The sequence below is a fragment of the Sander lucioperca genome, chromosome 11 (genome assembly GCF_008315115.2).
Source record: "Sander lucioperca isolate FBNREF2018 chromosome 11, SLUC_FBN_1.2, whole genome shotgun sequence".
Taxonomy (NCBI): domain Eukaryota; kingdom Metazoa; phylum Chordata; class Actinopteri; order Perciformes; family Percidae; genus Sander; species Sander lucioperca.
In genome coordinates, this window is record NC_050183.1 from 20,067,976 (window position 1) to 20,093,060 (window position 25,085).

General features: G+C 39.0%; 2 protein-coding genes across 2 annotated transcripts; both read left to right on the forward strand.

The window, feature by feature from the left end:
* The first annotated feature begins 1,974 nt into the window (after positions 1 to 1,974).
* tm4sf18 (transmembrane 4 L six family member 18) lies at positions 1,975 to 10,218 on the forward strand. The gene is made up of 4 exons (XM_031283857.2): positions 1,975 to 2,288; positions 6,618 to 6,686; positions 7,424 to 7,566; positions 8,106 to 10,218. The coding sequence occupies exons 1-4, from the start codon at positions 2,109 to 2,111 to the stop codon at positions 8,302 to 8,304; spliced, it is 591 nt and encodes a 196-aa protein (XP_031139717.1). The 5' UTR covers positions 1,975 to 2,108; the 3' UTR covers positions 8,305 to 10,218.
* Positions 10,219 to 10,727: 509 nt separating this feature from the next.
* LOC116039098 (ceruloplasmin) lies at positions 10,728 to 24,179 on the forward strand. The gene is made up of 24 exons (XM_031283856.2): positions 10,728 to 11,027; positions 12,301 to 12,545; positions 12,652 to 12,864; positions 13,174 to 13,347; positions 13,431 to 13,522; positions 14,195 to 14,357; positions 14,452 to 14,590; positions 14,698 to 14,837; positions 15,313 to 15,453; positions 15,568 to 15,612; positions 15,714 to 15,928; positions 16,096 to 16,246; positions 16,436 to 16,648; positions 16,794 to 16,998; positions 17,229 to 17,368; positions 17,501 to 17,629; positions 17,924 to 18,030; positions 18,147 to 18,202; positions 18,377 to 18,448; positions 22,670 to 22,761; positions 22,907 to 23,046; positions 23,140 to 23,196; positions 23,625 to 23,730; positions 23,827 to 24,179. Exons 1-24 carry the CDS (start codon positions 10,867 to 10,869, stop codon positions 23,850 to 23,852), a joined length of 3,222 nt encoding a protein of 1,073 aa, XP_031139716.1. The 5' UTR covers positions 10,728 to 10,866; the 3' UTR covers positions 23,853 to 24,179.
* Positions 24,180 to 25,085: the final 906 nt, after the last annotated feature.

A 25,085-nucleotide genomic window follows, 5' to 3' on the forward strand; every position in this document is an offset into this window, starting at 1 on the left:
TGAGCTTTATCTTTAAGTGAATTTTTAGCTGCCGGGAAACGCCCTGCTGCCCCTCAACATAATAATAATAATAATAATAATAATAATAATAATAATAAATTATATTTGTGTTGCACTTTACATTTACAGCAATCTCAAAGTGCTACAGAGCATATAATAATATAAATTAAAAAAGATCAAGGTCATACCACAGACATGATATACAGTGACTAAATCATATTACAGTATACTGTATGCAGATGCTTAGGTTGTGTGAAAAAAAAAGGATGTTGAAAATATGAGTGAGTTGGTAAACAGCTTGTAAACCATGTGTACCCTGTCATGTGTACAATCATGATTCCGCTTCAACACAAATCTCTTGATGTAGAAACTTGATGTTGGACTTTGTTTCATTGTTGATCTCCTTACAGCTCCAGCCCCCACCTGGTACTAACCGTTTAGTCCTATAAAGAGCCATGTGTTCTGTCACTCAAACATTCTCTGTTTTACATAATCTGTTTTAAAGGCATACTATGTAACTTTTCCCTCTTCGGTCCCCCTACAGGTTGTCTCATTGAAACTACAGCTCATTCCAATGAGACAACCTGTAGGGGGACCTAAGCAGCGGGACGCGTGAGCTGTAGTTCCAATGAGCCAACCTGTAGGGAGACCGAAGAGGGAAAAGTTACATAGTATGCCTTTAATTAACACTTGCTGAAACATCTTGTTAGAGCAGGTCGTTAGTGGTCAGTTCCATTTTACTTATCTTAATCCAGCTGGATTATAAAGCAGCTCACAACAAGCTTTAAACACACATATGTACACATAACACAGTCTGTGTGGCTTTCTGACACAGCACTGTTAGAAATCACGTTGTACCCTATTGCCCCGCATAGACCTGCTGAGCTTTTGTATAATTCTGACCTAGAAAGAAGCGGCCTTGCCTATGGGCACTACGATGAATTTGGGAACACCTATGAGACATTTGGATTGGATCGGTTCTTGTAAAACTGATCTACAATGCTGATGTCTGCTATATCCTTTAATCCAGATTTAATAGACAATGTTGTCATAAAGGCTTGTCTTTATTTATTTTTCTGAAAAGTTCACATTTTGGAGAAGGCTGTTTCACTTATTTTAAATGTATCAACATCTAATTAATACGTCAGCAATTTTCTTGCAAGTATTTAAAAGTAACTGATTACATTTTCTCAAGTACTGAGATAGTTGTACTTTACTTTAGTATTTAAATTTTCTGCTTCTTTATATCATCCACTTCATTGTTACCAGTTAAAATATTTATAAATAACACTAAAACTGGGTCACAATAACCCATTGTCTTGGGTGTGATTGGTGACCCAGTGGTTTTTATACCCATGGGTACTGGGTTGACACTGTGATATACTACTATTGGTATAGTACAGATTAGTATTGAAATAATTAGTCCATTAGTTAGTTGATCACAAGAAGATTTGCAAATGTGAAGATTTGCTTCTTTTTTCTTCTTTAATATATATATATATATATATCTTATAGACTTAATGATCAATAATTGATAAAGTGAGGAATGTAGTATAATATTTAATATGGTACATATACTACAAATGTGTTTACCATGTAGAAGAAAGGAAATAAGAAAAAAATGACTGTTGTAATCGAGGGAAATTAATACTCCAGAGTGCTGTGTGAGGCCTGGCTTACTAAGAGGCTGTGGGAAACACACACCCACTCACACGCACACACACACACACACACACACACACACACACACACACACACACACACACACACACACACACACACACACACACACACACAGATCAGATTTTCATATTTCTGGCTGAGCTCTGTCTAGCCATTGGTCAGCCCCCTGCCTGTGAGTGTGTTTCCACATTATGTCATGGCAGAACTAACCCTAACCCCCCACTAAACCCCCCCCCCCCCCACACACACACACACCCCTAACACACACTAACATACAGCAGGCTCTTGTCACTTGTTTTTGTTTCCTGGCTCCCCAGCTGGTCTGACCCTTCCCTCCCCTTTTGCTCTCTTTCTCTTGCTCTCCTCGGCCCATTCCAGTTCTCTCCTCTCCTCCCTGCGGTTGTGAGTGTGTTTTTGGTTGAGTGATGTGTTGTTCGGTGGGTTTCGCCAGGTCTCTGGGTCTGGCCCTGCTGCCTCTGGCCCTCTGCTGTATCCTGGCCAACCTACTGCTGCTGTTTCCCATGGGAGAAATCACCTACATCCAGCAGGACCGCCTGGCCAGCTACATCTGGTACTTTGGTGGACTAGGAGGAGGTGGATTGCTGGTGAGTAACAAACTGCCTTCATGTTTTAATTAGATGATGAGTATTTGTTATATTTCTAGGGTTATACCATAGGTTTTGGTAAAGTCAAAATATTCTGATCCCAATGTTTTCAGCTTTGGTCAGATCATCAGATTTCTTTAGAAACTTTTGTTTACTGGTGAACATACACCAAACATTAGGTGCTGGTCATTGCAGTGACGTATTCTGAAGAAAGGACAACCACACACTCAGGTCCCGTTATTTTACCTTGACCAAACAAAGTGTGGTGTGGTTATCCTCTCTTTAAAAGTTCAACTTTAGCGTCATGAAAATAACTTTCCTTCAACTTTATGCAGTCCAAAGTTTTTTGCTTTACGTTAAGTTTAAAATGTGTATAAAAATACTTTACTTAGTTTTTTATGCCAATCAATAATCAAAAAAGATCTTAAACTATATTTTAATCTTTGTGTGCGACAAGATTTTAGATAAAACCCTGATCATCTTATCATTCAAAACTTTAAACACAATAGCCCTTTTTCCCACGTGGGACACATCCTGCCATCCATTTTCTTGAATATGATATTTACTCAAAGTTTGGCATCTGTATTTGTGGCAGGTTTTGGTCTTTCTTTTCTTTTCTTTTTTTTTTTTTTTACATGGTATGAGTGTGGACAATAAAATACTGTAATAAGCTGGTACAGAAAGCTGTGAAACTTCCGCGAGTAACGAGTTACGAGTTACGAGTCTGTATTATCTGACTATAACTTCTGTACTTCTGTAAAATCGTCATTCACCATAATTGATGAAAAGAAGTTGAAATGTTTGGTATCGGTGCAATGTGGCAGCCACTTTCCAAATAAAAAATCTGATTGGATTATTTTGCCTGGCAGAGGCGACTTAAACAATGTGGGCGTAGGTTTAATTGAGGTCACTGGTACCACGTGGTGGAACTTATCACTGTCAGTTGCACTGGTGAGGGAAATTAATTGAAACTAAAAGTAATGAGATACACTTTTCATCAGTAACATTCTTTAAAACCATGCTTTGGCCGCAGTTTTTTATGAATGAGATTCTTTTACAGCTTTTTAGCAAAGCATACATAAAACACAAAAACATCCGCCCTTATTCAGTGGTATAAAGACAGACGCTGATACATGTAAAGTAGATACAGTGTGCTATTATATAGGCTGAAGCCTTTTTTTTTCTTTGTGTTTATTATATCAGACTGATGCTAATTCAGGCTCATTCATGCTTTTAACTTACCTTTCTTGTCCATTGTGATTTATTGATTTGTTTTGTTGCACTTATCTGTATGCAGGGTAAGCCTTTGACTCATAAAAACATGCTGTTTTAGACCAAATATTATTACATGTCAATTGTGTCTCCTTCAGCACCATTCAGTCTGAGTGTCTGCAGTTGCCAATTGAGAACAATGGAGTGTTATGTGAATTCACAGTTAATCCGTCTGCTACATGCTGCTGATCTGTTGGGTTTATGCTCCGATAACAGAAAGGAGCTGTTCTTTTAGTTTGGTTTTAAGGAGAAACAGAGGAGAGATTGTATTTTCCCAAACAAGATTAACCTCGTTGAACAGCAGTGCACTTGTGTTGGGCACACGCAGCTTCACTCTGTACAATATTTAGATTATTTTTTTGTTTGTAAGTAAAGAAATGCTCAGAACATGCATGTAACTGTAATATATATACTGTATTCTACATGACAAAAGACTGCAAAGAAAATGGTTAGCAGAAAAGTAAATTATATACATGACCAAGCAAGTGTGTGTTTCCACTACTTTTGACCATTTAAAGGAGACATTTCTTAGCTGCTCATTTAATGCAGAAGAATCCAGAGGTTCTGTGCAAAGCTGTCAGAACAAACCAAAAGGTACAACAAGTTTTAAACATTTTGGTGCTGCATTTTTTCATTGTTAAAACACTTTATTTATAGAGGTGATGAATTAGCACGGGCCATGCATTTCACAACCGGAAGAGGATGCAGAACAATGAGCAATGCATTTTTAAGCCCAGTCAAGTTATGAGAGAGAAAGGTTTGAATCTTAAAATGTTCCTTTCACTTGCTGTAAATGACCCTTCCTGCGGATGTTTCACAATAAAAATGAGGCCCCTTGAACTGCTGGAAGGTTCTTAATGTGAACTATGGAGGAAGTTAGTATTAAAATCAAACAGCAACAAATGGGAATGGACCACAAAACAGGGTTCTTACTAAACAATGATGACAAAATGGGGAATTTAGAAATAAAGGCCTCTAGTAAAACCCAGTTGAGGGGAATAAAGGCTCACTATTTTAGGAATATACAGTAGTTCATCTGTGTTTAGGTTGGCCTGTATATTCTTGTTGCATCTTAGAAGAGAGAACATTTCTGCAAGCGCAGGGAGTTATTTTTGTTATTTCGGGAGATTTTCATACATGACTATCTTCATTTATGTTTTTTTTCCTCAGGTCTGAGAATACTTTTGCCAAGCTGTCGTCTTTTCCTTTCTTTGTGGAAATGACAGAACGTTAAAGAGTCAAAGAGCAAACTAAACCCCTCTGAGAGAAATCTATCTTTATCTCCCTCCCTTCCTCTCCCTCGCTCTTCCTCCCTCCTTTTTCCTCTTTTCTCTGTCTTCCTTTCTTGCTGTGCACTTCCCTCTGTATTGTCAGCCGCTCTCTCTCTCTGCCTCTGCTCAAAGATAATCTTTAGGGGGACATCCAGGATGTGTATGCAATGATGCCTATGATCTTTGGGACCTTGGGAACTTCCCTCCCTCTGTTAGGACGTGATTTAAAGTCCTTGACTGCTGGGAGAGAGACAACAGCACAGGAAAGAGGAGGAGAGGAAAATAGGAGGGAGGGATAGTAAAACAGTAGAACCCTGAAACAAACAAACAGATTGCCATTATTTCTCTCTTTTCCCTGAACTACGTTTGTACAACATCTGTGGCCGTAGCTCTTGTTTGACCACTTGTATTGTCACAACTATCAGATTTGTTGTCATTTAATTTGGTGTCGATGTGTATTGTCCGAAAAAGATGAACCCTAATGACTTTAGTGATCTCCTGACCTTTCATGTAGCACCAACAACAGTTCAAAAGTTTCACTTGTGCAACCTGTGAGGATACTTTTAAATCTCATGTCTATGGTAATGCTAACAAAGCATGCTAACAGTCAAACGGCAAATAATTAGCTGATTACTGTATAGTGCACCATATTTACCCTTCGCCATGTTATTTAACATGCTATATACTACGTTAGCATGTGGTAGCATTCCGTTCAAAGCACAACTAAGCCTACAGCAGATTATGACAAGGTACTTCTTGAGTTAGGCCTACTTCCTAGATGACGGGTCTTTTAGGTAATATCCATATAAACAGTACTGCTTTTAACAAGGATGGTGATTGACCAACTCGAAAAGGCAGTCGGACTGATCAGTCGGCTCCCCGAAGTCCAAAAAGTACCTCGGAACACGCTGAAGCGACGCCGACATGAGCGTACGTTCTGCACCTGCGCGAGACGTAATACATCTCCATAACAGCAGGCAGTGCTAATCTGTATTGTCGCCCAAAAAATGAAAACCAGAAATGACCAACGCGTCACGTGGGTCTGGCTTCTCCAGCCGATAGTAATGGCGGCTTGTTTGAAATACGATCTCGTATTTTACGAAAATAGTTCACTGAAACGTGTCTCTGAAAACATTTTAATTTAATATATTTAATTAATTAATTTTCATATCGACAAAGGTCAGTTTAAAAGATTTTCGTCAGATTTTGAGAGGCGTCCGTCACTCATCCCGCTCGCCATTTCCGGGTTAGCACTCCACCAACAGATTGGTCATTGAGGCTGACTGCCCCACCTCCGACCCAGCGAGTCAGGTCGGCCAAAATGAAGGACGACGGCCCTTCTGACGGACGACGGCATGGAACACACCGAACAGACTCGAGTCACCGACCTTGCCAGACTGTCCGACGGCCAATTATTGGGTTGGTGTGTCAGGGCCTTTAGAAGGGACTGTAGGCTGTGTGCTTTATAAATAAATTTGACTTGCATTGACTTTACTTGACTTGTAGGGCTGTAGTGATATGGGTGATGGTACAGGTGGTGGTGTTAATATTATGAAATGCTCCCAGTAACTGCCAGCAAAGAAAAACAAGAACAATAATCTTCTATTGTGGTAAAATATGATAATATCTTATCTTGCATAGCTTTAGCATCTCTATATTTAGGCCTACTTTAGGCTACTATTATACTACTTTCTTATCTCAAACATTTAATGTGTATCATTTCCTTAAAGAAAAAAAAAAAGAATAAGTGCTACTGTTTTAACAAAACAATTAACTGTGTTTCCAGATGCTGTTTCCAGCTGTGGTCTTCATCACTCTGGGGAAATGTAGCTGCTGCTGGAATGAGAGTTTAATGGTAAGGGACTTACCAAACTACAGTACACTAGGCCAAGCTTAGGCTGCACCAATAACTCCAGGAGTAATAACACTGACGCTAAGCTAATGCTGTGGTAGAGAAGCCCCATACTTGTTTATGCTATATCTGCACAATACTATCTCAAATGTCTCAAACAATTCCATGTATTTGAGAAAATCCTCAACGGATGTTTTCTAAATATATAACCAAGACTTCATTTTATGTTCATATATTTCTGTTTGCTACACACAGAACATTATTTATGAACTATTTAACCTTTTTTAAATAAAAATATAAGGTTGTTTGGTCTTTTACCCCTTGTAACTCTTCATAATGTTCCCATTTTACTGCTATTTTGCTCTTTCTTTCTCCCCACTTGGAAAATAATACTGTACAGTTGTCATTAAGCCAGCCAACACTGTGTCCTTATGAGGTGGAATGCTAATGCTAATCCAGCTATGATAATTTAACAAGGGTCCCATTGTTATTCAACACTCAACAAAGTAAGCTCAAGCCACATGCACAGCTGCAGTTGTGTATGTATGTATGTGTGTTTGTGTGTGTGTGTGTGTGTGTGTGTGTGTGTGTGTGTGTGTGTGTGTGTGTATGTGTGTCTGTCGCAGCTGCCTCTGTATCTGAGCTGTTAAACAGATAAATTAAACAGTCACACACATATTTACAAAGGCATCCAAACATGTGCACGTTAAATCACTCTGTCTGTTTGTGTTACTCTCCAGATGTGCGGGTCAGTGTTGGCAGCTGTGGTCGGCATGGTGGGGTCTGGCTACTGTTTCATCATGTCAGGATTCGCCTTGGTGCAGGGCCCCCAGTGCTTCACCTCTTATGGATGGTCGTACCCCTTTGCAGACCAGGGGGGCAGGTATGGAGATACTGTGTGTGTGTGTGTGTGTGTGTGTGTGTGTGTGTGTGTGTGTGTGTGTGTGTGTGTGTGTGTGTGTGTGGTAGCATTCATTCATATTCATTCAATTTATTAATTTGTTAAACATTTAATCTATAAAATGACCATCTCCATCACAATTTTCACAGTTTGCTTGTTTTGTCCAACCAACAGTGCAAACCCAAAGTTATTAGATTTACAATTATATAAAACAGAGAAAAGGAGGTAATCCTCACTTTTGAGATTTTCATTTCTTACTCATTTCTCATTTAAGTCATCAGCGTGTGTACTCAGAGACTACTTCCCCCTTAGTATTTCAACATTTTAGGAATGTAGTCAGTCACTCAGAGCAAGGTGTGTAACCGATGCAAAAATGTTGGTAGAAATGCAGCTGCTGACTGTGATTGATCGTCTCTCTCTCTCTCTCTCTCTCTCTCTCTCTCTCTCTCGCTCTCTCGCTCTCTCTCTCTCTCTCTCTCTCTCTCTCTCTCTCTCTCTCTCTCTCGCTCTCTCTGTTCCAGGTATCTTTTACAACCAGAGACTTGGTCACGGTGTCTTCAGCCGGTTCACATCGTAGAGTGGAACGTGACTCTGCTGTGTGTGCTACTGGGCCTGGCTGTGCTGGAGTTCATCATCTGTCTCTTACAGCTGGGAAACGGTTTAGTCAACGCCGTCTGCCGGCCCTGTTGCTACAAGCAGGAGTATAGTCTTAATGCTTAGATCTAAACACACATACGTACATATATGTAGACTCACCTGCTGAGAGTCACACACTCGACAATGTATGCATACATACAGGACATTATTGGACACATGCAAACGCGGAAGTCTGCACACACAGCCTTATTGCCCAGCACCATTTATATGTGTGGGAGTACAACTCAACCTTACTTAGACAGACTGACCTACAGTACACATGCAGTATCATGGACACCTGACTGCCATATCAGTATATTTGCTATATTTTCAAGCTTTTAATGTGCCTGTTAAAGTGGCAAAAATCTCTATTCAGTCCATGATGATGATGATGATGATGATGATGATGACTTTTTCTGGTGCAGCAAGTCTTAACATTTCAAAGGCAACAGGTTATTAGGACATAATAATGTAGATGTGTGTTTGTGTCTCGAATACTCATACTAAAGACAAAGTAGAGCATCCTTGATAAAAATAATAATAATCATAATATTAGGTATACGGTTTCACTGAAGTAAGTCACAGTGTGTGAAACTTTCATATGCCCTTTTTGGTTAAAAAAAGAAGAGGATAAAAAGTGACAACTGCTCACTTTCTTCATAAAAGCTATATTCTCAATGTCGAGGTTGCTTGCTTTCTTTATTAACATTATTGACTATATATTTTGTATACCTTCATAAACACAACAACTACACTACCATTTTTATTGCATGAACAGATGAAACGACAATTCAAATCAATGTCGTTATACTAGTATACTTAAGATGGCAGGCATGTATAAACAATACATGCCTGCCATCTTAAGTATACTATAATAATATAATAATGTTGGAAATGGCATAAGCTCTTGTGTCATTGTTGACAGAGGCCTTGCAAGAAGAGATGCTCATTTCCATTATTTAGTTGTTCATTAGCATCTTGGCTGACATGATTATCTTGATGCACCAGGAAGTGTCCTTTCTGTCCTGTTTGATACTTGTGGTTCCAACATTTATACACTGTGTTGGATCACCTTACATTACGAGCAGATTTTTGTGTGTTTGTACATTTGTTTTAATTTCCAGAGCATTTTGTTGTAAATTGTTTTCTTTACATCTTTCGGATGCTAGATCAGTGTTAATGGACAATTTATATATATATTTTAGTGACATATTTTTATAATGTATGTTTGTTTGTGCTGCCTTGAATAAATAAAAAAAAGACTATTTCCATTTTAAGTTTCCAGTGAGTCATTAAGTTTAAGCTGATCTTTGTCCACCCAAAAACCACATTCAAATTCATAGTTAGGACATTTAGCAATTACACTCAGCCAAAACACTTTACCCTGAAATCCCCAAAATGTCAGTGGTAAACAGTATGTCTTATGCAGCACAGATAGAGATATGTGTGTCTGCATGCTTGACTCCCATCCTCCACTTCCTGCAAACTCTTACGGTAAATGAAATGTTTCCATCAACTTATCTGGCATCCTTGTTACTTTTGGCCTCACTCTTACGCTCTTACACAGGAGGAGTGTCTTGACACTACGTGCAGTGTTAGCTTATGTGTGATAGGTCAATCTGGTCAACCGGTTTGTGTACAGTATGTGTGTTGTAATCACTTCACGGACTAAAGTTTCTCTCCTGGAGTTTCCAGAGTTGCCTGTTATTGATCCATATCAGGACCCAAACTGAGTAAACGTGGACTCTGATCCTAAGAGCCAAGCCCATTAAAATGTTTTAATGACATATGATGAATAGCCTTGTGACAATGTTATTTTCTTCTTCCAGATAATCCAATGAGCTGGTTTATGTAGCTTCAGAAGTAGGATACTTTTCTTAACACCTTTCTTTCAGTTTATCTGAGAAAATTTCAGAGATGCATAGTTTCCTTTGGACAGTGATTCTGTGTATTATTTTTTAATGTGCTAAAACAACTAAATAAAGTTTCTATTACAAGGTGGCTGTGGGGAGAATAATTCCTTCTCTGTCCATGTCACATTATAAATTCAAAAACTTTAAAACAATAATAAACTGGTCTTAAAAGAAGCATTTATTGGCCTTAATTTAAATGAGTGTTAAAGTATTTAAACTATTATGACACTAGGACGTGATTGTCTTTTTCAATCTTTTGCAGTTAACTTTGGACAGCAGTATTGACTGGATCAAAAGTCAGTGTGTTGCCGTCATTACTGCACTCAATTTTTGGCAGATAAACAAAAAGAATGTATGCGGTACACATCTGGCTTTCTATGTTCGGACTAAAAGGAGATATGAAGTCTAATGTAAATGTAACTTATACCTGATCTCGTTATGTTTGGACTATTAAATGTGGATGTTGCATAGAAAAACGTGTTCTTGTGCAAGTCTAACCTTTTGATTGTGACAGGTTGGCTCAAACCCTGTTTGTTGGTCAGTGACCCCTCTACTCCCAGCAGCCAGCTGAGGGAGTATAAAGATACACAGAGGGTCTAAAGTCTCTCAGATAGACTGACTGACAGCTGTCAGTTGCATGCACTGTTTGTCTTCATCATTATTATCCTCTGGATCACTGAACAGAAATAAAGACTCATCTTCCTCCTTGGCAGTTTAACTTGTAGTTGGTCAAATGCATCGGTTGTGGTTAAGTGGAGTGTTGCTGCTGTGTGGGGCAGCAGGATGTGTGTCTGGGATGAGGAGAGAGTACTTCCTTAGGATAGAAGAGGTGTCTTGGAACTATGCCCCAAGCGGGATGAACTTCATTCAAAACCGTACTCTGCAGGAGGATGAGTAAGTACATGCACAGTACATTGTCTTGTCTCGATAATGTTGGAGTCACTCAGTCAGTCAGCCTTCACAGAGTTGGTCCAAATTCTGCAGCAAGACTCCTTGTTGGTACCAAGAAAAGAAACCATATCTCTCCTGTATTGGCGTCGCTTTAAATGTTAATATTTCTACATTTTAAAATTAGGATCATATTATAATCCCCAATTTCTCCAGTACTCCCTCCACCTCAATTCCATGATCTTATTTAAAATCCATGGATATTTGATCATTTTCAAGTTTTTGCCCTAGGCTGCTAAACAATTTACCCCTCAATTTCAAGTCTTCCCATCTACTGTTTATCATTTTTTAAATCCCACGTGTTAACAATTGCTTTATAGTTCAATCACAATCATCGCTGTTGTGTGAAAACCTTGTAAGTTCAAAAGGTCAACTTTTAATGTATACGAAAAATAGCCTTGTGACAATGTTTTTTTTCTCTCTCTAGATAATTCAATGAGTTGTTACATGGTTTATGTAGCTTCAGAAGTAGGATCATTTTCTTAACATGCAACACGTATTCTTTCAGTTTATGTAAGAACATTTCAGAGATGCATCCTTTGAACAGCGATTCTGTGTATTCTTTTTAATGTGCTTTCCGTGCAAAAGGCCTTTTACGTTTACCTGTTGTTTAATTTGTATTACTTAGTCCACTTGCTTTAAGATTTACTCTTAAATACATTGACTTGATTGGATGCATTTAAAAACATACATGAATGAATACTTGTGCCTGCACAATCACCAATGTATACAGAACCACCTTTACAGACACTTTCCTTCGTTTACAAATACAGCACATACATGCAGAATTCAGTAGGTACATAAAGGCCTAACAAAAACTGGCCAAATATTGGTTAAATACAATGACATGAGACAAGACCATCAAAACACAATATGACGCTTTGACAAATAGAAAATCACAATGAATGACTACATTCCTGGCTGGCTACATTCATCAATAATCTAGGAAGACCATTTGTGGTCAAAATGGTGTCAAGACCATAAGGAGTGTGCGGGTAAAAAAGGTCTATTGTGCTGTGCAGACTCAATAAATGGACTAAATCCTTTTCTGATTCTGATTCTTAAAATGTCTGATGTGAAAAGCCCTAATCAGAAAGTAATATATATATTTTTAAGTATCTACATTAGGATTGCTGCGCTCTTTTAGTTGTTTTAGCCAATTACAGATTTTTTAAATATTTTAACTGTAATCCATAATCATCCTCATGTTTTTCCGTAGACAAGCCGCAGTGTTTTTAAAGAGTGGCCCCCAGCGTATTGGCTCCACCTACAAGAAGGCTGTGTATAAGCAGTACAGCGACGCCACCTACAGGACTGAGGTGATAAAACCAAACTGGCTGGGCTACCTTGGACCCCTGTTGATGGCTGAGGAGGGAGACACATTGATTGTCCACCTGAAGAACATGGCAACCAGACCTTACAGCATCCACCCACATGGATTGAACTATAGCAAGGGCAATGAGGGTGAGGAATTAATGATCAATGCACAAATCAATCGGCAGACTTAATAGACAGATAACAGATTGATGTGTGACTTTGTGACTTTCTGTTTGTGGATCTGTCTTTTCAGGAGCCCTATACCCAGACGGTACTGGTCCAGAGCTGAAGCGTGACGACTCAGTGCCTACTGGTACAACAGTGACCTATGAGTGGACCCTCCCAGAGAGCCACAGCCCGTCATCAGAGGACAGCAATTGCATGACCAGATTCTACCACTCCCACGTGAGCCCACCAAAAGACATCGCTGCAGGACTGATAGGACCCCTCATCACCTGTAAGACAGGTACGGGAAGCTATTTAACCTTACAGTATCCAGTGGTGGAACTAAGTACATTTCCTCAAGTGCTGTACTATTTTGAGGTACTTGATTATATTTCTCTATTGTTACTTAAGAAACATTTTTAATGCTGCTTTGTAGTATTGATTTGACAGGAATTCAGCAATATTTCTTACTAGTTTTATTAGTGTTGAAACGATTAGTTCAATAATGGATTAGTTGATCGTAAGAAGTTCATTGACAAAAGAGGTTTGTACTGCCTTTAAGTAGGTTTCCCCTTTAAAACATGAATGCATAATATCTTCTCCTCTGTAGGAACTCTGGACTTGCATGGAGACAGGTCAGGAGACTATCTGTATGCTTTGCTCTTCATGGTGTCAGATGAGAACTTCAGCTGGTACCTGGACGACAACATCAGGACGTACATTAGGGCTCCTGCCGGAGGCCTGAAGGAGGATGAAGATTTCATTGAGAGCAACAAAATGCACGGTGAGGGGGGAGCATCCTCGTCCCCAGACACGTACCCATATACAGTACATACACCTACCTTTAACTCTGAGTGTGGATTGCAGGTATAAATGGTTTTCTGTACGGTAACCTGCCTGGACTGAGCATGTGCCAAGGCAACAAGATCCACTGGCACATGATTGGCTTAGGCAATGAGGTAAATATTGTATATTATAATTCTTATTGCTAACCAGAATATCTGATGTAAGGATTCTTTAAATATGTTATTGTAATGTTCAAGTTTTATGTCTAATATATTTTTTTCCGAACATTGCTCATTAAAATCACTTAGTTAAGGAACATAACTTATCAAAATTCAAAATATACAATTAGCCCTTTTAATCTTAGACATTTTGCATTATGTCGGTTTCGTCTTTTTAAGTACATTTAAAAGAGGCTAAATATCTTTTACAAACTTTGTCAGCCTTAATGCCTTACAATATGCTAAAGTTTTCTGACAAGACCATCAAGTACCTTTAAACATTTCACACATTATATATAAATATATATATATATATATATATATATATATATATATATATATATATATATATATATATATATATTTATATATAAAACCTTTTAAGAACGCAAGTCAGTTTTCACATTTTGTAGCTAAAAGTCTGTTGCGGTGTCTTTCGCCAATGATTTTTTAAATGATTTGAGTTCAAATTGTCAAAAAGACGCTCTACAATTAAATCTTGCCTCTGTTGATGTGAACGTGTTACTTTGTCCAAAAATAAGTTTATTTCTTGCAGTTCGTAGCCTATATCTCGGTGTTAGCTACAAGCACCTGGTCTGAACCCAGTTTGAATGTCCTCAACCCCAGGTGGACATGCATTCAGTTAATTTCCATGGCCAGATTCTGACCATTCAGAACCATCACACAGACACAGTCAGTCTTTTCCCAGCCTCCAGCACTACAGCTGAAATGATGGCTGACAATCCCGGAAACTGGCTGCTGACGTGCACCGTTAATGACCATTTGATGGGTGAGCTCACGCACGACGTTTTGTCACCCAACTGGATACTTGTCTCATTTGTTTAGTATTTCTTTGTGACTTTTTGTTTCATGGTTTTGTCCAGCTGGAATGCAGGCTATATTTGAGATCAAGAAGTGTTTCCCCAATGTCCATAAGCCCCGGCCACACGGTGAGCTCAGACCGTTCTTTATTGCTGCTGAAGAAGAAGTCTGGGACTATGCTCCTACGCCGCCTACTGATGGGTTAGTTACTATATACATAACACATATGAAATGGTACAGTCTGGCCTTGATGTTTCTGTGAGACACATTCATAATTTGTACTTGTGTGTGTGTGTGTGTGTGTGTAGTGAAGCAGACATGTTTGTAACCAGAAGACAAAACCGCATTGGAAGCCGCTATAAGAAGGTCCGCTATGTGGAATACACTGACATCACCTTCACAACAAAGATGCTACGCAGCCCAGAGGAGGAACACCTTGGAATTCTGGGTAATCCAGGCTGGGCTAAGGTTGTTAGCACTTTTTCAGAGTCCGAGATTCTCTGTACGCAGAAGCCAAGCGCTCTTGTTAATAAATGAATCAATGGTATTTCTATGTAACTAATTTGCCCGCAGGTTTGTATTGCGCCCCTTTAAAGTTAAAACTTAAATTTGCTTGTTTGGTCCAACCAACTATCCCAAACCCCAAGATATTCAGATTATATAGACAGAAAACAGAGAAACTGCTTTTTGGGTATGTCACTTGTCTTATCTTTTGACCTTCATCATCATTGTTGAAGGCATTAAAGTCTTGATTCATATTTTGGACAGACTTCCTCCTTTGCTTTAACAGTTTGCCAGTTTCAACACAAATGTTGGAAATATGTCTGCAGGATATTGTTACCGTGATGAGATGTCTCCCAACAAAATTCCATCTAATGGTCCTTTGTCCTAACTTTGTGCCTGTGTGTTGTTTTTGTCTCCAGGTCCTGTGCTGCGAGCTGAAGAGAAAGACACCATCAAGGTGGTGTTTAAGAACAAAGCCAGCCGGCCTTATAGTATACAACCACATGGTGTTCAGTACAGTATCGAACAGGATGGGACGCTCTATCACAATGAACTAGAAGGTTAATACACGCAAATACATAAACACTGTTATCAATGAACTACATTATTCATGAAACGCTCCCTCATCCTTTTTTGTGTCTCTGTCTTTCTTCCCCTACACTTATTCTCCTCAGAGTCCCATACAGCGAAGAAACTGCGGGAGCTAAAGAGGGAACCAAGTAACCTGATTTATTACTTACATCACTAATCTAAGTCAGCATGTGTTATTGTTATTATCATTATAATAATTCACTTTCTTTATATAAATCTATGTAATCAGGAGTGGTGACCCCTCCCCCAGCTGCTCTGGTCAGACCTGGGACAATGCACACCTATGAGTGGACGGTGCCAGTGGGTGCTGGTCCAGTAGAAGGGGAGGCTGACTGTCTGTCCTATCTGTACTACTCTGGAGTGGACCCTGTTAAAGACACCCACTCTGGACTGGTTGGACCGCTCCTTATCTGTCGACCTGGATCACTTAAAAAAGGACAACAGGTGAGAAGAGAGCGTCAGAAACTACACAAGTTTTTGATTAGGACACATCCCGATGTGTGGGATATTGGCAAAAGGATGGAGGACAGCTCCAATTGAATCAGAGCATAATTAAAATGTATTGATGAAACCACATTTTTGACACCTTTCCTCTTCTTCTCCTCATGTAGAAAAACTACGACAAAGAGTTCCACCTCATGGCCACAATATTTGATGAGAACCTGAGCTGGTATCTGGACGACAACATTAAGTCCCTAAGCACTGTTCCCTCTACTGTTAACAAGGAAGATGAAGGCTTTATAGAAAGCAACAAGATGCATGGTGTGTAGCATACACATATTCACATACTGATCACTGGCAGCTCAGATCACTCACTACATATGAATTTGTCATGCTTAGCAAAAAAGTTAGATTTTTGATTCTCTTATCATAGGAGAATTTGTCCCTGAATAATTTTATCATTTTTGAGATAATCACTATATGTTTTATTACTGTGTCTCTCTCTATTAGCCATCAATGGCTTTGTGTATAGGAATCTCCCAGGCCTGACCATGTGTAAGGGGGAGAAAGTATCGTGGCATGTGTCAGGACTGGGTTCAGAGACAGATATCATCAGCCTTTACTTCCAGGGAAACCGCTTCATCTACCGCCAGAACAGACGAGACACCATCAGTGTCTTCCCTCACATCTCACACACTGTCACTATGGAGCCAGACAGCATGGGTATACAACTCTCTCTCTCCCACTCCCTCTCACTCACACACACACACACACACACACACACACACACACACACACACACACACACACACACACACACACACACCACAGTATATTTCTGCACACATGATTTTTGTGTGTGTTTCAGGTCAGTTTGAAGTGGTGTCAGCCACAGTGAACCATTATCGGGGTGGGATGAGAGCCAACTACACGGTAAAAAAATGCAGCCTGCTTCAGCGTCAGGGTGAGATTATGCTTCACTCAAAAACCTATTACATCGCTGCCATGGAAATGGAGTGGGACTACTCTCCAAACCGCACTTGGGAGGCTGAGATGTTCCGCGGTCAGGAGAGGTACAGTACCACTGCATATGTAGTCATTGAGTAGTATATAGTCATTCGTGCAGACATGTAGTCTGCACAAATAGTTACAAAGTGTTCGTACAGAATATCAGCAGAAAATTGCACGCACGCACACACACACACACACACACACACACACACACACACACACACACACACACACACACCAAGCCTCAACCACTTATTCCTCTGCAAAATAAGCCGGTCCTCTCCCTGTGCAGCCCTGCTCATGCCTTCCTGGACCAGCAGGGTGGGTTTATAGGCTCCCGTTACAAGAAGGTAGTCTACCGCCAGTTCACCAATAACAAGTTCACCAAGGAGGTGGAAAGAACAGCCGATATGGAACACCTCGGCATTATGGGTAGGCTTTCTGGCCATTAAGAAATGCAGAAAAACTGTGATTGTAAAATAAAAGCCACACATATATGAAACATCATGGATTTATTTTCCAGCCTGATTGGTCTTGTCAATAGAACACTTTCCCTTCTATCAGGTCCAATGATTCATGCTGATGTGGGAGACAAGGTGACAGTGGTTTTTAAAAACATGGCATCCAGGCCTTATTCTATCCACGCACATGGAGTCAAGACAGAAACCCCAGATGTTCATCTCACCCAACCAGGTAGAGACAGAAAGAATATCAGCTGACAGGGAGGCAGACAACTAATAAAGAGACAGATAGAAAATCACAAAATGCTTTTTTTTATTGTGGATTTATTTAATTATCATTGTGTATTACAATCGAAGCGTGTATGTCTTTAATTTTCTGAGAATATAAAGGTTTCTGTGTATGCCCGTGTATTAGCTGACCTCAGTATTATCTGTCCCTCCACCCAGCTCTATTAGACTCTGTGTAACTTTAAGTTATCGTAATATAGCATGGAATTCAGTAGCTTGAAAAAATGTCTTTTTCCAGGTGAGACTCACTCCTACTACTGGTACGTTAATAAGAATACAGGACCAACCCCAGAGCAGGAACAGTGCACTGTGTCAGCATACTACTCCACTGCTGATGTTACCAAGGTGCGCTAACACACACGTGCACGCACGCACGCACACACACACACACACACACACACACACACACACACACACACACACACACACACACACACTTATGTTGTCTCCCTGCTTAACAGGACCTGTACAGCGGTCTGATTGGTTCGTTGGTGATCTGTCGCCGTAGCTGGGGCAGGTGAGTGGTTTTGCATCTGTAAATGAATAAAGAACTATTTATGTAGCGTATACAGCGTGCTGGTGTGATTTCCAGATCTGCGGTCTAAGGCAGATATAATTATTTTGGTTCTGCATCACGCAACGAGTATAATAGAGTGCTAATGTACAGTTGTTCAAACTGTGTTGCTTCCAGGACTCTTGGTATGAAGAAGGAAGTAGAAGAGTTTGCGCTGCTTTTCCTGGTTTTTGATGAGAATGAAAGCTGGTAAGTAGAGTCTAACCGTTTTAGACGTTTAGTAGTTAGTACACTTAAATACAAAAACAGATTTAGTCCATTTAATTCATGGTATCTACAATGCAAATGCTGTTTTGGTTTTATATTTACAGTTTTTCCTGATCGCTATGACAATTTTTTCAATACTTTTAACAACTTTCCTAAACTCTTAACTTACGGTGGCCGACAGGGGCAGACGCCCTGCAACTTAAGAAAACACACGCAAATAGACAAAACACAAGCAAATTAAGAAAACAACTTCATTAACTTGACAACACATGTGCAGCATTCAGCAAACGCACTGCAAATACACACAAAACAACCAAATAGATAAACGCGCTGCAAATACACACAAAACAACCAAATAGATAAACGCACTGCAAATAAAAAACGATGCAAAAAGAAAAACACGCAAACCCCGAAAAAAGAAGCGATGCAAAAAGAAAAACAACTTCATTAATTTGACAACACATGCGCAGGATTCAGCAAACGCACTGCAAATACACACAACACAACCAAATACATAAACGCACTGCAAATACACACAACACAACCAAATAGATAAACGCGAATGCAAATTGTTGCATTTGTTTTCTGGGTTTGTGTGCTTTTCTTTTTGCATCGTTTCATATTTCCAACGCGTTTATCTATTTGGTTGTGTTGTGTGTATTTGCAGTGCGTTTGCTGAATGCTGCGCATGTGTTGTCAAATTAATGAAGTTGTTTTTCTTTTTGCATCGCTTCTTTTTTCGGGGTTTGCGTGCTTTTCTTTTTGCATTGTTTTTTATTTGCAGTGCGTTTATCTATTTGGTTGTGTTGTAATATTTGCAGTGCGTTTGCTGAATGCTGCACATGTGTTGTCAAATTAATGAAGTTGTTTTCTTAATTTGCTTGTGTTTTGTCTATTTGCGTGTGTTTTCTTAAGTTGCAGGGCGTTTGCCCCTGTCGGCCACCGTACTTAACGCACCAACACACCTACAACACACAATTGACAAAACTGTTAATTTCATGCTCAAAATCACACATTGAAAACTAAACTCTAACACTAATTTTCAAAATACAATAATTCACTAACACAATACACTATGTCCACCAAAACAATGCAAACATGTCTCAAAATCAAATAATTCTTCCAAAACACTATCACATGTTCTCTCCCAACAGGAACATTTAGTCAATTGTAGCACAATGTCATGCAAAACACTAACATCAGATGGAGTTACAGAAACTGCATTATTTTAAATGTGTCAGGTCTACCCTTATACAATAGACAATAGTATATTGTATTGATCCTAGATTGTGTTTTACACCGCAGTTTCTCTTGAAGCCTCTCTACATTTTTGTTTTGATGGGTTTAGTAAATGCATGTGTTTGGTTTCTTTTGCTGCAGAAATTCAATAAAAAAAATGAATGACCCATCTCAGAGTAGCTTTATAGAATGTACGGTTTATGAAAAAAAGAAGAAAGAATTGTCTCGGTACTCGTCTTCCCCTCCCTTGTGCAGGCATTTTTCTTACTTTCTTTGTGTTCATCTATATTGTTCAAATAGGTCCTCTTTTACAGTACTGTATGTACTACCATACGGTCATGCTGATTGATCCATTTGCATAACTTCAATCAGCTGTTTCTCAATACAGTTTTTCACAATCGCTATGACAATTTTTTCAATACTTTTAACAACTTTCCTAAACTCTTAACGCACCAACACACCTACAACACACGATTGACAAAACAGTTAATTTCATGCTCAAAATCACACATTGTAAACTAAACTCCAACACTGATTTTCAAAATACAATAATTCACTAACACAATACACTGTGTTTACCAAAACAATGCAATCATGTGTCTAAGTCAAATAATTCTTCCAAAACACTAACACATGTTCTCTCCCTACAGGAACATTTAGTCAATCATAGAACAATGTCATACAAAACACTAACATCCCATGGAATTACAGAAACTGCATTATTTTAAATGTGTCAGGTCTGCAGACAATAGTATATTGTATTGATCATAGATTGTGTTTTGGACTGCAGTTTCTCTTGAAGCCTCTCTACATTTTTGTTTTGTTGGGTTTAGTAAATGCATGCATATTTCTTTTTTTTTTAAAGATTATTTTTTGGGCTTTTCCGCTTTTATTTGACAGGACAGCTAGTTGAGAAAGGGGAGAGAGAGAGGGGGAAGACATGCAGGAAATCGTCACAAGTCAGATTTGCGTCAAGGCATAAACCTCCAAGTATATGTGCACCTGCTCTACCCACTGAGCCAACCCAGCCACCGTTTTGTTTCTTTTGCTGCAGAGATTCAATACAAAAAATGAATGACCCATCTCAGAGTAGCTTTATAGAATGTACGGTTTATGAAAAAAAGAAGACAGAGACAGAATTGTCCTGGTACTCCTCTTCCTCTCCCTCGTGAAGGCATTTTTCTTATTTTCTGTGTTTATCTACAGTATATTGTTCAAATAGGTCCACTTTTACTGTACTACCATATGATCATGTGATTGAAAGAACCTCAACACCTGAGTGGTGTGTTTCCTAGAAGGGAATCAGCTGTGATTGATCTATTTGTATAACTTCAATCAGCTGTTTCTCAATAAATGCATGTATAAAATGCAGGGATATATTTGTGTTTCAATTTACAATATGAACAGCTGTTCACTTTGACTTTAGCCTATAAGTTAGGTTAAGAACATGTTGTTATCTGTTCTGACATACAGTGTGAAAGCATTTGTAAATTGGTCAGTAAAAATCCATTGTTTTGGTCTTGGTGGAGCTTGTGTGTAAAAGAAGTTCAAGCATTTAAAATGTGTGTTAACTGTATGCATTTTGTGTCAAAGCTACAAGAAATGTGTTAATTGTATAGCCTACACAGACAGATGTTGTGCTAACTGTGTTAAGAGTTTAGGAAAGTTGTTAAAAGTATTGAAAAAAGTGCCATAGCGATCGTAAAAAACTGTAAATGCATGTATAAAATGCAGGGCATATATTTATGTTTCAATTTACAATATGAACAGCTGTTCACTTTGATTTTCGCCGATAAATTAGGTTTAGAACATGATGTTATCTGTTCTGACATACAGTGTGAAAGCATTTGTAAACTTGGCAATACAAATCCATTGTTTTGGTCTGGGTTGAGCTTGTGTGTAAAAGAAGTTGAAGCATTTAAAATGTGTGTTAACTGTATACATTTTGTGTCAAAGCAACAAGAAATGTGTTAATTGTATAGCCTACAAAGACGGATGTTGTGCTAACTGTGTTAAGAGTTTAGGAAAGTTGTTAAAACTATTGAAAAAATTGTTATAGCGATCGTAAAAAACTGTAAAGGTTTTGTCTGAAACTTATGCCCAATTTGTTAATTTTTAACAGGGGGAATGGCCCAGTGGAAACACCTTAGTGATGTGAAGGCCAGTTTATTTAAGTAACCTGCTATATTTTAGAGAATATTATACATCCAAGATGAAACTGACAGAAGGGCAGGACTGAGAGAAAAAGTCGCAATTACAAATCTGTCTGCTACCTCAGCACCACGGACAGCGCCATGGCAAGGCTTCTGATATTTCAGAGCCATGGTCGGGGCCATAGATTCTAACTTGCACAAACCTCAGTCAGATAAAGGATCAATGAGTAGGGCAGACTAGAAGACTAGACTAATATATTCAACTGAACAAACCCTCTGCCCCTAAACTATCTCTGCTACTAGGCCCTAGTAGTATGGGATGGAGAGGGATGGCAGATTAAGAAGGGGATGTATTTTGCTTGTGTTGCTAACAAGTGGGATGGCAACCCGCCCTCACCCCCCTCCAAATCGCCTACTGCTGCCATCCCAATACAATGGAATTAAATGGAATTTTGATTATGCTAAAACAAAAACTGTATACTTGTAAATTGACTTTCTAGAAACAATCCCACAGGTAATGATGACAATGTGCGGATTGTACTGTCAACAGTTTCCATTGGGAGTAGTTCATCAGTAGAAGTAGTTTAACAGTGAAGTGTACATGTGCCAATTACAAATTTGACAGGGTCCCACCTAATATTTTGACACTATGTCATCCTCCTAGCACACTTTCTGTACACATCACTGTCGGAATAGACTGTACATCATTGTTTGTGGTGTTTATGTTCTTCTGCAGCAATGCCAGGAAGATAAACTACTGTATATCTATTGTACAATATTTGGCAAATTATTACTGTTATTATTATTCCAGGTATCTGGATGAAAATATCAGGACCCACATCAGGAACCCTCGCACAAACTTGAAGGATGATGAAACCTTTATAGAGAGCAACAAGATGCACTGTGAGATTAACACACACACAAAATTAACTGCATGATTTTGACAGATGGGATGATATTTTTGTTGCTTTGTCTAGACATCTAACAAAATGTCCTTAATGTATTTCATATGTATGTTGTGTGTATGTGTGCTTTTCTTTGCTTGCAGCCATTAATGGTTATTTGTATGGCAATCTCAATGGTTTGAATATGGAGGTGGGTGATAAGGTGTACTGGTACCTGATGGGAATGGGCAATGATGTGGACATACACACTGCACACTGGCATGGACACAGTGTGGAATACAAGGTATATAAAACATACAAACATGCAAGACCCCCCTACACAGTTACACATTACACAAGCTGGTACACACAAATACCAACTCTTCTTTCTCTACAGCTGGGTGGAGGTCCTCATCGAACTGATGTGTATGAGCTGTTTCCAGCTACCTTCCAGGTAAAACCTGATTTTATTTGTCTTTTGCAACATTAAACATGCTGCAAGTTACATTTCATTGTCAATACATACTCATTGGTGTAAGTTCTAGCGATCAGTGTAACCACAGAAAAAGGTGTTAATCTTATCCGTTTCATGGTAAAATCATCGTATCAAGTCATTTCCTTGAAATATATTTTCTTAAAACTGGTCAGAAGAAATCTGCAAAATGGGGCAACAAACAAGAATTATATTACATTATATCAAGCTTGAATATAAGTGAAGTGTTCCTTTTCCAATCCTTCCATCTTTAACAAATACAATAGATATTAAGATTTAACATTTTGCATGAGTAAGTTACAGTGGCTTGACATTGCTGTCAAACATAATTAAAAATAAAACTTGTGACCAGTGAACCATGTTGGCATTGCCTTCTTTTTCCTGTTCAGACAGTAAAGATGCGCCCTACGTATCCTGGTACCTGGCTGCTCCACTGTCACGTCACTGACCACATTAAAGGGGGCATGGAGGCAATGTATACTGTTACGGAGAAAGGTAAGGAATCTAATTGGGCAGGAACACAAATTCAGACTAAAAGCAGGATAATGAGGATGATGTACAGGTACTAACAAGTGTGTTTCTCTTCAATAGCAAAGAAGAAGGGATTCTTTGGCTGAACAGTTGAGAAAACTCCAGAAAGAAAACAGCAGAGAAATTGAATTTCAGTACCTAATTCACTAAACGTTGTTTGTAAAATCTGCTAAATATAAATTACTGAGATAATTACAGCTCAGAATAAAACAACAACCCAAAAGCCATGTAATATAAAAAATCTGCATTTTAAATTGTCTAACTGCTTTTATATTTTCCAAATGACACTGAAGAATGTAAGAATACAAATGTAACAGTTTTATAATGACAGCAGGCAGGCAGCAGGGGGCTCTGTAGCCTGACAGGACATTGCCACTGCATCCTGTGTGGAAACAAAATAATTTGTCACACTAGTGAACATTGTTGTTTGCAGCAATGTAACCATGAACCTAAAACATCTGTAGGGGAAACCTGTATACTGTGGAATAGCCTCTGACTGATTACAGTCACAGAGGTAGGGATGTACTGATCAATTTGGCCCTAAAATAACACACTTTTGGCTGAGGTACCCGTGCGAGCTAATTCAACCATGGTTTGAGTAGCGAGTGCTACAAGAAATTTCAGTAAGATCTGGCACTTAACAGGTCATTCATGTGTAGCATCATTTGTAACTCAAAAACCCTTGTGGACTGATCAACATGTTACTGAAAAAGTCAGCTGTAATTGCTCTCTAGATGGCTTGGGTTGAAAAGAGAAAAGTGACTAATGTTAGTTTATTGACATTAGTCATGTTTGGGATTAACAGGAATGTACAAGTGAAGAAAACCTGCAATTGTATGGTGGCCCTGAAGTGCAAATCACAACAGCAATAAGAAAAACGCGACGGCAAATATGAAAACACGACAGCGAATATGAAAACACGACAGCAAATAGGAAAACACGACGGCAAATAGGAAAACACGACGGCAAATATGAAAACACGACAGCAAATATGAAAACACGACAGCAAATATGAAAACACGACAGCAAATATGAAAACACAACAGCAAATATGAAAACACGACAGCAAATAGGAAAACACTTCAATAAATCACAAAACACAACGGCATTAACTTCTACCGGAAAAGGTAGGGCCTATCTAGCAGTGGACGGACCCTCCTGATTGGACAGACGCACTGTCTGTCTTTCGCGCTCCCAAATCACCCACAATCCTATGCGTGCGGCTTTGCCGGCTCGTTAAAAAAACAACAACAATGGTGGACCTAAGTGGGAGTTGGAGCGGCATCGCTGATGGCACAATTAACATTTAAATGTAAGTA